Source organism: Mobula hypostoma, chromosome 24 (genome assembly GCF_963921235.1).
Source record: "Mobula hypostoma chromosome 24, sMobHyp1.1, whole genome shotgun sequence".
Taxonomy (NCBI): domain Eukaryota; kingdom Metazoa; phylum Chordata; class Chondrichthyes; order Myliobatiformes; family Myliobatidae; genus Mobula; species Mobula hypostoma.
The window spans coordinates 44,553,369-44,572,384 of NC_086120.1; the positions used below are offsets into that span (position 1 = coordinate 44,553,369).

Genomic DNA, 19,016 nt, shown 5'->3' on the forward strand with positions numbered 1-19,016 from the left:
CATACTTAAAGTGGAGGTTGATAGGTTCTTGATTAGTCAGGGCGTCAAAGGTTACAAGGAGAATAGTGTTGAGAGGGATAATAAATCAGCCGTGATAGAATAGCAGAGCAGAATCAATGGGCCGAATGGCGTATTTCTTCTCCTATGCCTTATGGTCTTAAATACTGTTGAATATTAAATACTAGCCTGCTACATCGAGTAATGGCAGTCATTGACTGTGTAACATTTGGGAAAACCCCCAGGCTAGAAATTATACTAATAAATAGGTGGTAGGAGTTGGTATTCCGGAGGTATTTTTAAAATGTTGATCATTTACAAAAGGGAATGAAGTGAATGAGATGAAACAGTAAATAAACAAGTCTGAACAAAATGGAGCAGTTTTAGAAAAAGTGCTGGGGCCATACTTTTCCATTTTGTTTAGTGAAGGAAAAAAATGCTAGGGTGAATGTTACATTAAGGAATGTCTGTGCTTTTATTATCAACAACTTTGTTTCAGATTACAACTTTAATTCTATCTTCCCTACTGCACACATTTTGTTTAGACTATTGAAAAAAGGAGATAGAGCACTGAAATATCTATATTTGATAACTGTACTCAACAAGTCAAATATCTCAACACGTCTTCTATTGTCCTTAGGTACCAAGCAGAGAAATTGATAAAGTTGAGGGAAAGTTTTGGACCCACTGGAATAGAGAAACAAAGCAGGTATCTTTTTATTTACATAATCATTCCAGATCATTCTGTCTGAAGTAAACTGTCTGTATTCTTTGATTATGACTAGCTTCTTTTCAGCAAAGCGTTATTTAGATCAACAGATAATAATATTTCTGTGAAAGGTCACACAGAACTTCTTCAACGGCACAAGAGAAAGTTGAGGTCTAGAAAGCCTTTGCTCCCAGAATATTCAAGTTTATACATGAAGGTACAAATGAGGGGCAGGAATAGGCCCTCAGCTCCTCAAGCCTTAGAGATTAAATGCAGAACAGATTTCAATGAGCCGCAGCACCCAGCAGCCTACCTATTTAATATGATACCAATGACAGGAGAGATTACACTGACTAATTAACCTATACCCAGTACATCTTTAAACTGTGGGAGAAAACCAGAGCATCCAGAGGAAATCCGTGTGGTTCATGGGGAGAACGTATAAACTCCTTACAGACAGTACCAGAATTTAAATCCGAACTGCAGAACACCCCAAGCTGTATTGTGGCGCCCATGTACAGCTACTGTGGTGCCCGTGTTCATGGTTGATCTGAGTAAAGCCTCAGCTCCGAATCCCTGCCTTTTGCTTATCAAAAGTCTACCCCTGCCTTCAAAATAATTAAGGACTCTGTTCCAATGCCCTTTGAGAAACAAGTCCTGAAGAATCACAACCTCCTCAGAGAATTTCACTTCATATACCATACATGATTTATATTTTTTTAATAATGATTCCTTGTTCTAAATTCTTTCACAAGTAGAAACATTTATTCCAGATCCAACCAGTCTAGATCCCTCAGTGTCTTGAGCAACACTCGCACAATGCTGGAGGAACTCAGCAGGTCAGGCAGCAACTATGGAGAGGAATAAACAGTATTTCGGGCCTCAATATCTCTATACTGTGCACATATATATAGCTAGGGAGCCTAAGAATTTTACACAGTCCTTATATGATTTAATCAAGCTGCCTCAGGCTTGTCTGAACCTCTATTAAGTGTAGACTCTTGAACCTTTTAGTACATCCCTCCTACTCTAAGTATCATTCAGTAACCCTCCTCTTAACTGCATCTGGTGTATTAACATACTTCCTTAAAAATGGGGAATGATATTCCAGTATTGACCTTCCTACATCCCTTGTAAATGAACATAATCTCCCTACTTATGTATTTAATTTCTCTTTCAATCATTAAGATCCTTTTGTTAACTTCCCTGGCTGCCTACTAGACTTTTGTGAGGTGTTGTGAGACAGCCAGAGCACTAAATCTCTTATCATTTACATAAAATACTTCTTTAGTTTTGCTACCAGACTGGACAATTTGACCTTGTATATTTACATTTAGAGATACGTATGGCCCAATGAGCCCACGATGCCTCATTCCCAAAATCAATGGTTGAAAGGTCAAAGAAATAGAGTTGATGAGCAAAAACAAAGATATTCCAGATTCAGATATATTTATCACATGTACATTGAAACATATATACAGTGAAATGCATTGTTCGTGTTAACAACCAACACAACAAGCTCCTTGCCTCTTCACACACTGGACAGTCCTCCAATTTCAGGTCAGGTCTTCGGGCTTCCGATGGCCGAAGCCATTAGGCTTCAACTTTCAGACTTCCGATCGATCATTGGTTTCCCCCCCCCCGGACAGGACATTGAACTCCAGGCATACTGACTGACGCGACCTCGTGCCTCTTGGATCTGACTTTTGGAAGCATCGACCTGGAACAGCCCGACTTCCATGGAAGTCCTCCGGCGTCCATGTCACTGGGCTTTGAATGTGGAGCCTAGAGCTCATGTCTGACCCCTAACTCTCCCACATCACTGTCCCTAAAGAGTGTTAAATAGGTCATCACAGTAGCATAGCGGTTAGCGTGATGCTAATATTGTTCAGAGTTAATCCTGAGTCCTCTGTAAGGAGTTTGTACATCCTCCCCATATAATGTGTGGGTTTCCTCTGGGTGCTCTGGTTTCCTCCCAGAGTCCTTAGACATACCGATTAGTAGGTTAATTGGTATTGTAATGGGCCGAGAGGGCCTATTCCACGCAGTATCTCTAATTAAAAAATATTAAATAAACTGACTCCTGACTCCCCTTTCTGTCCCCAAAACCATTCCTACGAACTTAACAAAGTTAAGTAGAGATGGTATGGTCGCATAGAGCTTAGCACAACGCTTTGCAGTACCCGTGACCCAGGTTCAATTCCCGCCGCTGTCTGTAAGAAGTTCATATGTTTTCCCCCTGACCACGTGAGTTCCTCAGGGTGCTCCGATTTCCTCCCACAGTCCAAAGACGTACTGGTTTGTAGAGTAATTGGTCACTGTAAATCGTCCCGTGATTAGGCTAGCATTAAATCAGGGGATTGCTGGGCAGCGTGGCTTGAATTCTGCGCTGCATCTCAATAAACAAACAAACAAATAAATAAATAATAGTCCAGCATGGAAATGTTAAGCTCTCGAGAAGTGACAAAGTAATTTGGGGTAATTAGTAGCACTGATGTACAGAGGGATCTTGAAGTGCAAATCCATTGCTTCCTGAAAGTGGCAACACAAGTACAGTGGTGCTAGAAAGTTGATTCCTGTAAAACTTTCTCTTTCTGCATAAATGTGACCTAAAATGTGATCAGATCTTCATATAAGTTCTAAACCTAGATGAAGAGAACCCAATTAAATGAATAACACAAAAAACATTATACCTATTAGAACATAAAACGTAGAATAGTACAGTACAGTACAGGCCCTTCGGCCCACAATGTTGTGTCGACCCTCAAACCCTGCCTCCCATATAAGCCCCCACCTTAGATTCCTCCATATACCTGTCTATTGAGAAAGCGTACTGTGCCTAGGACCAGAGGGCACAACCTCAGAATAGAGGAACATCCCTTTAGAGCACAGATGGGGAATTTCTTCAGCCAGAGGATGGTTAATCTAAGGAATTCATTGCTACAGGTGACTGTGGAGACCAAGTTAATAGGTATATTTAAAGCAGAGGTTGATAGGTTCTTGATTAGTCAGGGAGCTAAAGGTTACGGGGATAAGGCAGGAGAATTGGATTGAGAGGGATAATAAATCAGCCATGATGGACTGGCAGAGTAGACTTGATGGGCTGAATGGCCTAATTCTGCTCCAATGTCCTATGGTCTAAAAATGATCCAATGTTCCATGTATTTGTTGGAAAAAGTATGTGAACCTTTCAGTAACTGGTGTGACCCCCTTATAGTCATGGTTATACTTTATTGATCCCGGGGGAAATTGGTTTTCGTTACAGTTGCACCATAAATAATAAATAGTAATAGAACCATAAATAGTTAAATAGTAATATGTAAATTATGCCAGTAAATTATGAAATAAGTCCAGGACCAGCCTATTGGCTCAGGGTGTCTGACCCTCCAAGGGAGGAGTTGTAAAGTTTGATGGCTACAGGCAGGAATGACTTCCTATGACACTCTGTGCTGCATTTCGGTGGAATGAGTCTCTGGCTGAATGTACTCCTGTGCCCACCCAGTACATTATGTAGTGTATGGGAGACATTGACCAAGATGGCATGCAACTTGGACAGCATCCTCTTTTCAGACACCACCATCAGAGAGTCCAGTTCCATCCCCACAACATCACTGGCCTTACGAATGAGTTTGTTGATTCTGTTGGTGTCTGCTACCCTCAGCCTGCTGCCCCAGCTCACAAAGCAAACATGATAGCACTGGCCACCACAGACTACAGCAATAACTTCAACCAAATGTTTCCAGTAACTTGATCAGTCCTGCACATCAGCTTGGAGGAATTTTAGGCCTTTCCTCGTTACAAAACTACTTCAACTCTGGGATGTTAGTGGGCTTCCTTGCATGAACTGCTGGCTTCAGGTCCTTACACAATATTTCTATAGGATTAAGATCAGGACTTTAACTCAGCCATTCCAAACACAAATTTTCTTCTTTTTAAACCATTCTGTTGTTGATTTACTCTTGTCTTTCGGAACATTGTCTTGCTGAATTTTCCAACTTCTATTAAGCTTTAGGTGACAGACTGCTACCCTGACATTCTCCTGTAAAATGTCTTGATTCAATTTTGAATTCACTGTTCCCTCAATGATTGCAAGCTGTCCAGGCCCTGAGGCAACAAACAGCCCCAAACCATGATGTACCTTCCACCGTGCTTCACAGTTGGGATGAGGTTTTGGTGTTGGGTGTGCAGTGCCCTTTTTCCTCCAAACATAATAATGTGCATTTCTGCCAAAAAGTTCAACTTTTATTTCATCTGTCCACAGAACATTGTCCCAGAGGTGTTGTAGAACATCCAGGTGGTCTTTTGCAAACTCGAGACCTGCCGCAATATGTTTTTCTTGGAGAGCAGTGGTTTCCTCCGTGGTGTCCTTCCACAAACACCATTCTTCTTCAGTCTTTTTCTTATAGTGGACACATGGACAAAGACTTTAGCAAGTTCTAGAGATTTCTGCAAGTCTTATGCTGTTACTTTTGGGTTCTTTTTCACCTCTTGGTGTGATCTTTGCAGGATGCCCACTCCTAGGGACAGTAGCAACAGTACTGAGTTTTCTCCATTTGTAGACAATTATTCTTACTGTGGACTGATGAACACTCGGGTCTTTAGAAATGTTTTTGTAACCTGTTCCAGCTTCATGCATCTCTACAATTCTTCTTGTAAGGTCCTCTGAAAGTTGTTTTGATCCAGGCATGGTGCACATAAACAGATCTTTCTTGAGAAGAGCAGGCCTTATCAGTAACCTGATTTAGTGTGTTATTTTATAGGGCAGGGCACTTCTACAACCGACACCTCCAATCCCATCTCATTCATTGGAACACCTGACTCCAAATAGCTTTTGTAGAAGGCATTACCCCAGACGTTCACATACTTTTCCCAACAAATACATGTAATATTAGATCATTTTTCTCAGTAACTAAATGAACAAGTATCATGTTTTTGTGTTTATTTAATTGGGTTCTCCCTATAGAGTTTCAGGATTTATGTAAAGATCTGATCAGATTTTAGGTCATATTTATGCAGAAATAGAGAAAATTCTACAGGGTTCACAAACCTGGGACCACTGTAGATGGGGTGGTAGAAAATGCACGTAGCATAACTTGCCTTCATCGATGGGGTGTTGGGATAAAATTCAGTAGGTTATGGTGTAGCTGTGTAATGCTTACATTTGGAGTATTGTGTACAGTTCTGGTCAATACATTGCAGGATGATTCCCGGAATGAAAGGGTTGACATATGGGGAACGTTTGGTGGCTCTGGGACTGTGCTTGTTGGAGTTTAGAAGGATGAACGGGGATCTCATTAAAACCTATCAGGTGTTGAGATGCCTGGATGAATTGGATCTTGAGGATGTTTTTATGGTGGGGGTTTCTGGGACCTGAGAGCACAGCCTCAGAATTGAGGGGCATCCACTTGGAACAGAAACTAGAAGGAATTTCTTTAGCCAGAGTATGGTGAATCTGTGGAATTCATTGCCACAGGCGGCTATGGAGGCTAAGTTGTTGGGTGTATTTAGGGCAGAGGTTGATTGGTTCTTGATTAGTAAAGGTGTCAATGGTTAGGGGGGAGAAGGCAGGAGAATAGGGTTGAGAGGGACAATAAATCAGCCAGGATGGAGTGGTAGAGCAGACTCGATGGGCTAAATGGCCTAATGCTGCTCCTATGTCTAATGGTCTTATAAGTAATTTGAGAGTTCATGATAGTAATTGAAGCAGGTATGACAACAAAATTTCAGAGAGATTTAGACAGGCACATGAACAGACCGCGAATGGAGGGATATTGACCATATGCAGGCAGATGGGATTAGTTTCAATTAGCATCATGTTCAGCACAGACCATTCCATCCTGGCTGAAGGACCTGTTTCAGTGCTATACTCAGTGGTGGCTTTGGCCACTTTATTAGGTACACCTGTCCACCTGTTCGTTAATACAAATATCAGCCAATCATGTGGCGGTAACTCAATGCATAAAAGCATGCAGACATGGTCAAGAGGTTCAGTTGTTGTTCACACCAAACATCAGAATAGGAAAGAAATGTGATCTAAGTGGCTTTGACCATGGAATGGTCAGGGTCAGACGGGCTGGTTTGAGTATCTCAGACACTGCTGATTTCATGGGATTTTCCACACACAATAGTCTAGAATTTATAGACAATGGTGCGAGGAACAAAAAAACATCCAGTGTGGAGCAGGTCCTTGTTAATGAGCGAGGTCAGAGGAGAATGGGCAGGCTTGGTTAAGCTGACAGGAGGGTGACAGTAATTCGGATAAGCCATGTGTTATAGAAGCAGTGCACAGAGGAGCATCTCTGAATGCACAACACATGGAACCTTGGGTGGGCGAGAGCAACGGTATTGGTTATATCCAACAATGACAGGAGAGTTTTTAAAGTGGAAAAGCTGTTGCACTGTGGAATTCCACTCTCTCAACCTAGGAAGTCCGTGTCCAGTGGTAGGAGTAGTTATCACATCTCGGGTGTCCCTTGGTTGCAGTGGATAATCATAATTTCATCTGTGCCTTGTCATTTCCTTTCACTCTCTACAAATCGTTGTAAAACTGTTAGATTTGATTGTTGATCTCATCCGCACAGTCCACCAGAGGTGACTTCAGAGCAGCAGCCAGAAGGCAATGAATATACAAACAAGAAAATCTGTAGATGCTGGAAATCAAAGTAATGCACACAAAATGCTGGAGGAACTCAGCAGGTCAGGCAGCATCTATGTAAAAGAGTAACCAGTTGACAATTCTGGCTGAGACCCTTCCCTGGGACTGGAACAAGGAGATGAGAGGTCAAAGTTAACAGGTGGGAGGAGGGGAATAAGAAGTACAAGGTAGTAGGTGATAGGTGAAACCAGGAAAGGTGGAGGGGTGAAAATGAGCTGGGAAGTTGATTGGTGAAATAGATAAAGGGCTGGTGGAGGGTGAATCTGTCTGGAGAGGACAGAAGGCCATGAAAGAAAGGGAAGGGGGAGGAGCACCAGAGGGGGTGATGGGCAGTAAGGATGAGAAAGGGAAATGGGAATGGTGAAGGAAGGGCAATAACCAGAAGTTCAAGAAATCACATTGCGCCCCCCCCCCCAACTCCACCATTACATAGACATAGAAAACCTACAGCACAATACTGGCCCTTAGGCCCATAAAGCTGTGCCGAACATGTCCTTACCTGAGAAATTACCTAGGGTTACCCATAGCCCTCTATTTTTCTCAGCTCCATATACCGGTCTAGGAGTCTCTTAAAAGACCCTATTGTATCCGTCTCCACCACCGTTGCCAGCAGCCCATTCCACGCACTCACCACTCTCTGCGTAAAAAAAAACTTACCCCTGATATCTGTTATATTCTGCTGGGCGCCACAGTAGTGTAGCAGATAGTGCAACACTATTATAGCTTGGGGCGTTCAGAGAGTTCAGTTCAGGCACCGTTCTGTGAAGAGTCTCTGTACGTCTTCCCCGCGGAATGCGTGGGTTTTCGCCAGGTCCTCCGGTTTCCACCCATAGCCCAAAGGCGCATCAGGTAGGTTAATTGGTTATTGTAAATTGTCCTATGATTAGGTTAGGGTTAATTGGGTTTGTTGGGGGTTGCTGCAGCATGGCTTGACGTGCTGGAGGGGCCAACTCTGCGCTGTACAACTGAATAAAAATAAATTATGGCTGATTTATTATCCTCCTGCCTTCTCCCCATAACTTTTGATCACCTTAATAATCAAGAACCTATCAACCTCCACTTTAAATATACCCAATGACTTGGCTTCCACAGTTGTCTGTGGCGGTTAATTCCACAGTTTCGCCACCCTCTGGCTTAAGAAATTCCTCGTCATCTCTGTTCTAAAGGAACATCCTTTTATTCTGAGGTTGTGCCCTCTGGTCCTAGCCTCATTATTATGTCTGTGCTTACATCATGGCCTGGTATGGAAACACCAATGCAGTGGAAAATGAGTGCCAAGTTGGCAAAGCTCTGTTTAGAGTTAATGGTGTCCTACTCCATTACCACCAGAAGCTAGTATGCTTAAATCTTAGTGTAGAGGAAAATGATTTACTGTTTAATATCAACTGCTGAGTTTTTGTCTGCTCACATAATCTATCTGATGGTCATTTGCAGACTCTTTCTCTCAATAGCTTTCTCATTTATTTTTGTACTGCTGATAAATTTGACTGAAACACTCACTCTCCTCACCATTATCATTAGCACAGATTCTGTACAGCTGAGGCTTCAGCACTGACCCCGTTGCAATCTAGGTTAACCCCTTCTGTACTCTCCTTGGGAAAACACGATATCCTGAGGATACCTCAACTGAAGCCTAAATAGTATATTTTTTGAAGGTTTGTCTTATCCTATCGCTTTTTGATGGTTTTAACTTTTCCTATTATCAGTTTGTGATTTCTACATCCAGGTTTTTCTGTAGTTGAACTATCTTTAAAATTAGGATCATTTAGGAAATTGGAATATTAGAAAGTTGGGATCAATAATTTCCCCCTCATTCAATATGTGGCTTCCCATTTTTAAGGTTTTCAGGATTAGCTTTATTTGTCACTTGTACATTGAAACATACAGTGAAGTGTTTCGTTTTGTGTCAACAGTCAACACAGTCTGAGGATGTGCTGGCGTCAGCCTGAAAGTGTCACTACACTTCCGGTGTCAACATAGTGCGCCGGCAACTCACTAACCCTAACCCTTACACACCTTTGGAATGTGGGAGGAATACAGAGCACCTAAAGGAAACACAAGCAGTCAGGAGAGAATGTCAGCCTCTGTACAGAATTGATCCAGTGTCACTCGCGCTATAAAGCAAGCTGCAACGCTGTCAGGCCACCGCCATTTTATTAGTTTGTCTTTGCTTATTTAGAACTGGTGGCTCTGGAGTTAATCGCTGTTATACTTTTGTATCATCTAGAAATCTGGAACTAATGTCCTCCATTACCAAGAGATTCATTAATATATATCAAAAATAACTGTTCTTAATGCCTGTCCCATCCCCAGGGGCGTATTCTAAAAATGGTCTTGAAAAATAAACATTCATTTTTAATGCCTTCATTTTGCCCCTAGCTAAAGCACAATACCTATTTAATGGATTTCAGTTTTGATGGCCAGTCTGTCGTGTACTTTGTCAGAGACTGTACTGATGAAGGTCTCAGCCTGAAACATCAGCTGTTTATTCATCTCCATAGATGCTGCCTGACCTGCTGAGATCTTCCAGCATTTTGTGTGTGTTGCTTTGGATTTTCCAGCATCTACAGAACTTCTCGTGTTTGAGAAACTTGGCACAATTTGTCTTCTTTTGCTCATTGGTTGTAGCCCAGTCTTTGTTTATGTATAGTTTTCATAAATTCCATTGTATTTCTGTATTTTCCTGTGAATGTTTGCCAGAAAATGAATCTCAATGTACTATATGTTAACCTTGATAATAAATTGACTTAAAATTTGACTTTTTAAAATCTGCTTTCTCTGTGTTATATGTTCTGTTATGTCTTTTCCTGTGTGGCATCTTTTCGATTAATTTCAGCTCCCGTAGCTGGCTTGAATGTCACATCAGCCTACAGAATATTAAAGCAGTTATGTGATAATGGGAACAGTTTATTTTATTTGGTCCCTTTTAAACTCTCTCTAGTAATTTTTGGGTGGCAAGATAGAGATTCGTCTTTACCAAAGGGGGTGTAAGGCGCTCCTTCCCTCCGCTAGCCTGTGGGTCACCCTTGGGCAGGGTGTAGCACCTGCTTAACCCCCCGATCAGGGTCATGTGAAGCTATGGGAGTAGGTGGTGGATGGTTGTATGAGCAGCTGATGCATATCACAAGACCTGGTTATGTGACCACTGACACTGGGCAGACAAACTCTGAAGAGTATTGATAATGGCTGGGGTCACCCATCTTGTAAAGGCACTGCCCAGAAGAAGGCAATGTCAAAGCACTTCTGTAGAAAAAATTACCAAGAACGATCATGGGCATGGAAAGACCATGATTGCCTATATTGTCATGCAACACGGTATATAACGAGCAAATAAACTAGTAATTTTGTTAACTTAATTCTGTGTTGAGATCAGTTTGACCTTCTGCGTTTTCTTCTCTCCTAGTTTTTCCTTCAGTTCCACTTCAAGATGGAGAAACCGTTACAACCCCCGACCTTGCCTATTGGACCACCTGGACTGAAGGCCAGACCCCCACCACCACCACTCATGAATGGCGTACCACCGAGGGGTCCAGTGCCACCAGAGGGAATGCCAACCCCACGGCCAGCAGCCATGCCCATGCCGCCAATGCCACCAGGAGGTCCAGTGCCACCTGTCCCACCACAACTGCCACCGACTCCGCAAGGCTTGCCGCCAACCCCACAAAGCATGCCCCCAACACCTCAAAACATGCCCCCAACTCCCCAAGGCATGCCCCCAACACCTCAGAACATGCCCCCAACTCCCCAAGGCATGCCCCCAACTCCCCAAGGCATGCCCCCAACATCTCAGAACATGCCCCCAACTCCTCAAGGTATGCCCCCAACTCCTCAGAACATGCCCCCAGCTCCCCAAGGCATGCCCCCAACACCTCAGAACATGCCCCCAACTCCCCAAGGTATGCCCCCAACACCTCAGAACATGCCCCCAACTCCCCAAGGCATGCCCCCGACACCTCAGAATATGCCCCCAGCTCCCCAAAGCATGCCCCCAACTCCACAAGGCATGCCACCATCGCCTCAGAATATGCCCCCAGCTCCGCAAGGCTTGCCCCCGGCTCCCCAAGGATTACCCCCAACACCTCAAGGGCCACCTCCTACCCCGCAGGGACCACCTCCAACTCCACAGGGCCCACCCCCAGCTCCGGTGTCTGCTCCAGTTTCTGCGCCAGTCCCTGCTCCGGTTCCGGCACCAGTTCCTGCTCCGGTTCCACCGATGATCAGGCCTCCACTGCCCAGTGAGTCTGCACCAATAGCCACACCTCCCACCCCTCTCCCACCGCCTGGCGTTCCCCCTCCTCCTCCTACTAACTGACCTCGGTGTTTTCTAAGAACTTTTCAACAGTGTAACTTTTGTAGATTGGTCTTTAATTGTTATTTTGGTTGTATCTAGGGTTCTTGCAAATGTAAAAAAACTTTGCAATACTTCATCATTCATTAAAAACATTTTCCAGCATTTTGTAGTGTGTGTATTATTTTATTTTCTTTATATTTTTAACATGGCATTTTACTAGTGCAACTATTTCCAATTATTAAAATATTCTGTGTTTCAGATCTTTAGTTGTAGAACACTACAGCACAGAAACAGGCCCTTTGGCTCAGCTAGTCTGTCCTATCAAGCTACACCTTGACCAAAGCCCTCCATACCCCTTCAATCCATGTACTTATCCAAACTTCTCTTAAATATTGCAATCAAACCCACATCCATCCACTGGCAGCTCGTTCCACACTCACAACACCGAAACGAAGATTTCCCTCATGTTCCCCTTAAACATTTCACCTTTCACCCTTAACCCATGACTTCTAGTTGTCACACCCAACCTCACAGGAAAAAAACCTGCTTGCATTTACCTAATCTATACCCCTGATAATTTTGTATACCTCTATCAAAATCTCCCCTCATTCTCCTACACTCTGGGCAATGAAGTGCGAACCTATTCAATCTTCCCTCAGAACTCAGGTCCTGGCAAAATCCTTGTAAATTTTCCCTGCACTCTTTCATCTTACTGGTATCGTTCCTGTAGGTAGGTAGCCAAAACTGCACACATTACTCCAAATTAGGCCTCACCAATGTCCTTTACAACTTCAATATAACATCCCATCATTTAGGAAGTGTATTTGAAAAGAAACTTTTGACTATTCCATAGAAAATAGAAGATTGAGGGGGGATTTGATAGTGGTATACAAAATTATGAGGGGTATAGATGAAGTAAATGGAACCTAGATTTTTCCACTGAGGCTGGGTGAGACTGGAGCTAGAGGTTATGAGTTAAAGCTGATAAGTGAAATGTAAGGGCAACATGAAGCGAACTTCTTCACTCAGGGTGTGTGGAACGAACCGCCAGCACAAGTGAATATGATTTCGATTTCAACATTCAAGAGGTTTGGATGGGAGGGGTAGCAGGTCGATGGGACTAGGCAGATTAATAGTTCGGCATGAACCAGATGGGCCAAAGAGCCTGCTTCTGTGCTGTAGTGCTGAGTTTGAGTACAGAGAGGAAATTAAGAACCTGGTGGCATGGTGCGAAGACAATAACCTATCCCTCAGTGTCAGCAAGATGAAGGAATTGGTTGTTGACTTCAGAATGAGTAGCGGACCGCACGACCCCATTTACATTGGTGGTGCGCAAGTGGAACAAGTCAAAAGCTTTAAGTTCCTCGGGGTCAATATCACAAATGACCTGACTTAGTCCAACCAAGCAGAGTTCACTGCCAAGAAGGCCCACCAGCGCCTTTACTTCCTGAGAAAACTAAAGAAATTTGGCCTGGCTCCTAAAACCCTCACTAATTTTTATAGATGCACCGTAAAAAGCATTCTTCTAGGGGGCATCACAACCTGGTATGGAAGTTGTCCTGTCCAAGACCGGAAGAAGCTGCAGAAGATCGTGAACACAGCCCAGCACATCACACAAACCAATCTTCTGGCCTTGGACTCACTTTACACCGGACACTGTTGGAGCACTGCTGCCAGGATAATCAAGGACACGACCCACCCAGCCAGCACACTTTTTGTCCCTCTTCCCTCCGGGAGAAGGCTCAGGAGCTTGAAGACTCGTACGGCCAGATTTGGGAACAGCTTCTTTCCAATTGTGATAAGACTGCTGAACGGATCCTGACCCAGATCTGGGATCTGGGCCATACCCTCCAAATACCCGGACCTGCCTCTTGGTTTTTTTGCACTACCTTACTTTCCCTTTTCTATTTTCTATTTATTATTTATAATTTAAATTTTTGATATTTACTATCAATTTGTACTCCAGGGAGCGCGAAGCACAGAATCAAATGTCACTGTGATGATTGTACGTTCTAGTATCAATTGTTTGGTGACAATAAAGTATAAAGTATAGTGTTCTAGCACTTTATGATTCTTTTCTTGGAGCTTTTAAATCAAATCTTAAAAAAGCTGAATTGGGTTATATAGTTTTTGTGTACATTCCATTGACAGCTGATCTGGGAAATCTAGTTTATGTGGCATTATTACAATCATTTACTTCAGCATTTGTTAATTGTTGACCAGAGTTGTGCAATATTGCAATATAACAGCTGTTTTTATAAGGAGGGGCTCAGAAGTTTGGCAAATACAGTACTGCACAAAGGTCTTAGGCACATATATACAGCTAGAGTGCCTAAGACTTTTGCACAGTACTGTGGTAATTTTATGTATTGCACAGTACAGCTGCTGCAAAAACCAAATTTCATGACAAATGTGCGTGATGGTAAACCTCATTCTAAAATGGGTTTCTGTTGTGGACTGAGAGTGAGAGGGTGCAGGGAGAGGTGAATCATGGGTGGGAAAAGGGGAAGGGAGAGGGAGGCACCAGAGGGACATTCTGTAATGATAAATAAAACAATTGTTTGGAATCAAATGACCCTGCCTGGTGTCTCAGGGCTGGGTGAGTCTGCGCCCATGCTAACCCTCCCCTGACATTCTGCCACCTATCCCACACCCCCCCCGCGGCGCTCCACTTTCGCCATTTCCAACATCCTTTGCTCCTGCCAGATTTACAAATCTGCTCCGCTCCACGTTGACATATATAGTAGTGTGCAAAAGTCTTGGGCATTCTAGCTATATATAGGTGCCAAAGACTTTCGCACAGTACTGTGTTTGTTCTGCTAATCTTACAACCCAATGGACTTCAGTCTGCCGTTGCATATTGTCGGAAATTGATTGCATGCTTTTTTAAAGATAGTGAGATTAAAGATAAAGATTGTTTATTTGTCACATGTACATCCAAATGTTGAGCATACAGTGTAACACATTGTTTGCATCAACACCAACGCAGACCGAGCTTGTGCTGGGGGCAGTCCACAAGTGTTACTATGCTTCTGGCACCAACATGCCCACAATGTACTAATTAACCCATAAGTCTTTTGGAATGTGGGTGGAAACCCACACAGTCACAGGGAGAGCATACAGTGGAAGTGAATCTTCCAAAGGCCAATGCAGTAAAGCATTATGCTAACCGTTACGCTACTGTGCTGCTTTAAGTATAATTAAAATTCTAAGAACTAGTTGCATAAAACGATAATGTAATCTACCATCAAAATAGTGTTCTGCACTCTATAGATAAGCACAGGGACTTTCCTGAAGCTACTGTTAAAGAGATGTAGCTAATTCAGTCTCCCAACACAAACAAATGGTAACATTGTCAAAGGTCAGCGGTGGCTTTGGAGTGGTTAGCAATTGTGTCCAGAATGGACACAACAAGTCCCTTCACCAGTGGTGCTACCCGTCGCTGGACACGTCACACAATAATCAAAAGTAATCAAGTGGAATCAAAAGGCCTGCTGGAATGGAAATAACAGCTGATTCCTATAGACCACCTGCCCAAATCTCATCAGTTTAGATATTTGTGACTGCACATACTGCTGGCCAAAGCTGCTCTTAATAATTCTGTATCCCTTTCCCTTATTGGAGCAGCACGATAGGATAGTGATAACACAATGCTTTACAGTACAGGCAACCTGGGTTCAATTCCCACTGCTATCGGTAAAGAGTTTGTTCGTTCTCCCCGACACCAAATGAGTTTCCTCTGGGTGCTCTGGTTTCCTCCCACAGTCCAAAGACCTACCAGTTGGTAGGTTACATGGTCATTGTAAATTGTCCTGTGATTAGGCTCAGATTAAATCGGGGGATTGCAGGGCAATGCGGTTGGAAGGGCCAATTCCATGCTGTGTCTCAATAAAGAAATAACCATAGTTTTGTTTTAGTCATAGTCATAGTCATACTTTATTGATCCCGGGGGTAATTGGTTTTCGTTACAGTTGCACCATAAATAATTAAATAGTAATAAAACCATAAATAGTTAAATAGTAATATGTAAATTATGCCAGGAAATAAGTCCAGGACCAGCCTATTGGCTCAGGGTGTCTGACCCTCCAAAGGAGGAGTTGTAAAGTCTGATGGCCACAGGCAGGAATGACTTCCTATGACGCTCTGTGTTGCATCTCGGTGGAATGAGTCTCTGGCTGAACGTACTCCTGTGCCCAACCAGTACATTAGTACATTATGTAGTGGATGGGAGACATTGTCCAAGATGGCATTCAACTTGGACAGCATCCTCTTTTCAGACACCACTGTCAAAGAGTCCAGTTCCATCCCCACAACATCACTGGCCTTACGAATGAGTTTGTTGATTCTGTTGGTGTCTGCTACCCTCAGCCTGCTGCCCCAGCACACAACAGCAAACATGATCGCACTGGCCACCACAGACTCGTAGAATATCCTCAGCACCGTCCGGCAGATGTTAAAGGACCTCAGTCTCCTCAGGAAATAGAGACAGCTCTGACGCTTCTTGTAGATAGCCTCAGTATTCTTTGACCAGTCCAGTTCATTGTCAATTCGTATCCCCAGGTATTTGTAATCCTCCACCATGTCCACACTGACCCCCTGGATGGAAACAGGGGTCACCGATACCTTAGCTCTCCTCAGGGCTACCACCAGCTCCTTAGTCTTTTTCACATTAAACTGCAGATAATTCTGCTCACACCGTGTGACAAAGTTTCCTACCGTAGCCCTATACTCAACCTCATCTCCCTTGCTGATGCATCCAACTATGGCAGAGTCATCAGAAAACTTCTGAGGATGACAAGACTCTGTGCAGTGGTTAAAGTACGAGGTGTAAATGGTGAAGAGAAATTTAGTACACCATTAAAAATAAATTGTCTTTGCAGAACCAAACTTCCAGGATATTATGCACAAGTTATTTATAAATATCTTAAGTTCTTGTAAATTCATAAGACCTTAAGATATAGGAGGAGAATTAGGCCATTTGGCCCATTGAGTCTGCTCCACCATTTCATCATGGCTGATTCAATTTACCTCTCAGTTCCAATCTCCTGCCTTCTCCCCGTATCCCTTTATGCCCTGACCAGTCAAGAATCTGTCAGCCTCTGCATTAAATATACATAACGACTTGGCCTCCACAGCCTCCTGTGGCAATGAATTCAATATTTATTTTTGTAGATTTTGTGCAATTGCCTTGTAGACTATAAAGGCGTAGAAAGTCACTGACAGCGATTTCTGGAAAGCACAGAGTACCTTATCATAGGAAGGATCCGGAAGCTTTAGAGAGGGTGCAGAGGAGATTAACCAGGATGCTGCCTGGATAGGAGAGCGTGTGTTATGAGGAAAGTTCAAGCGAACTAGGGCTTTTTCCTTTGGAGTGAAGGAGGATGAGAGGTGACTTGATAGAGGTGTAAAGATGAGGATAGAGTGGGCAGCCAGAGGCTTTTTCCAAGGAGAGAAATGGCTAATACGAGGGGAGCATAATTTTAAGGTGAGTGGAGGAAAGAATAGGGGGGATGGCAGAGTTAAGTGTTTTGCACAGAAAATGGTGGGTGTATGAGTGATGGAGATATTAGGACAACTGAGAGACTCTTAGATTGTCACATGGACGAGAGAGAAGTGGTTATGTGAGATGGAAGGGTTAGATTGATTTTAGAGTCGGTTAAAAGGTCAGACCAGCACTGTGGGCCAAAGGGCCTGTACTGTACTGTAATGTTCTATGTTCTACTGATCCTTTGCCTTGTTTTCCTTCCCCATGTACATTGCTCTGCTTCCCCAAAGTGGCTTCCACTTGCCAGTTCTATAAAGAGCCGTTAATCCAATCATATCTTCCTATGGTCCAGATATTTCAACCACACACAATTTCAACACCATGCACAAAGTAATTCACTGTGGCTCCTATCTGTAAGTCAAAATCATTTACCGCTGGAAGCCAGGGATGTACTACTGAGGTGTGTCTGTGTCTGTGTGTGCGTGAGTTTAAGGGAAGTTTCCTCTTGCTTCAGTCTGCCCTTGAGTTGCTTCACCACCTGGGATAAGCTCTCTTCTCAATACTGCCATCAGGGAGGAGTTACAGGAGCTTGATGACCCACACTGTCATGTGTGAGGGGAACAGCTTCTTCCCCTCCACCATCAGGGGCTGCACGGTAGCATGATAGTTAACACACACTTTACAGGGCAGGCGACCTGGGTCCAATACCCTCCGCTGCCTGTAAGGAGTGAGTACACTCTCCCCGTGCCCGCGTGGGTTTCCTTTGGCTGCTCCCGCAGTACTGGTTGGTAGGTTAATTGGTCATTTTAAATTGCACTATGATTAGGCTAGGATTAAATTAGGGGATTGCTGGGTTAGTGTGGCTCACAAGGCTGGAAGAGGCCTTGTATCAAAAATCCATGAACGTTACTTTGCAAGTTTTCTTTTGCTCTGTCTATCTGTCTATTTATTGTAACATATAGTGTTTTTAAAATTTATTTCCCTGTACTGCCACCACAAAACAACAAATTTCACAGTGACTATAAACCTGATTCTCATTCCGACACCCGTGCTCCCAAATAGCAGAATGGCTGAAGTACAGAGCCAGTCCTCTAGGATTCTAGGGTTTGTTCTGTTCTGAAGGCGTTCTGCTACGGTGACCCCTTAATGTTATTCTGATAACACAATGTTGGAGGACGGCGCTGCAGCGTAGTGGTTAACGCATCGCTCTACGGAGCCAGCAAACATTGATTAAGATTTGATTTCTGCCAGTGTCTGAAAGGAGTTTGTATGTTCTCCTCGTGACCACGTGGGTTTCCTCTCGGTGCTCTGGTTTCCTCCCACGTTCCGAAGACGTACACTTCGGGTAAGTGAGTTGTGGGAATGCTATGTTGGCACCAGAAACATGGCGATTTAAACAGTTTGTGAGTAGCTTTGGGCTGGGCGGCAAAGCCTGGGCCCGGGGTGAGTCGCCGGGTGGCATGGTCTGAGGCCAGAGCCTTTCGCTGCTGTGGTGCCCGGGTACACTGTGATGTTCGGACCATTTTAACACCAGCCCAGATAGACTGGAAAGACAGGGTGTTGGGATTGGAGGTGAGGGCTGATTTCACTCACTCTATGTGATGGTCACTCATCTCTCCATGGCGCTGTGGCTATGAAGGCTGCCCCAGCTGCCGTGCTCCATGCCCGCTAATATCATGAGCTGATACCGAGGCTTTGGGCCTACCCCAGGTGACTTAATTTGGTTTAGAATGTTGTTGCTTGCATGATTCATAGTTTTTTTTTTTCTCTTGCACATTGGGGGTTGGTCTTTTTTTTATTGGGTTCTTTTGGGTTTCTTGCGTTGTGGCTGTCTGTAAACAGAGAAATCTGAAGGTTGTATAATTTATCCATTCTTTGA

At 43.6% G+C, this 19,016-nt stretch overlaps 1 protein-coding gene across 2 annotated transcripts in view; it reads left to right on the forward strand.

The window, feature by feature from the left end:
* The window catches only part of sf3a2 (splicing factor 3a, subunit 2), a 30,783-nt gene extending 18,975 nt beyond the window's left edge, over positions 1 to 11,808 (forward strand). For both annotated transcript variants that reach the window (XM_063032120.1, XM_063032121.1), the window contains exons 8-9: positions 638 to 706; positions 10,765 to 11,808. In XM_063032120.1, the coding sequence (XP_062888190.1) occupies positions 638 to 706; positions 10,765 to 11,673 (978 nt within the window). In that variant the 3' untranslated portion in view covers positions 11,674 to 11,808. The remainder of the gene's footprint in view (positions 1 to 637; positions 707 to 10,764) is intronic.
* Positions 11,809 to 19,016: the final 7,208 nt, after the last annotated feature.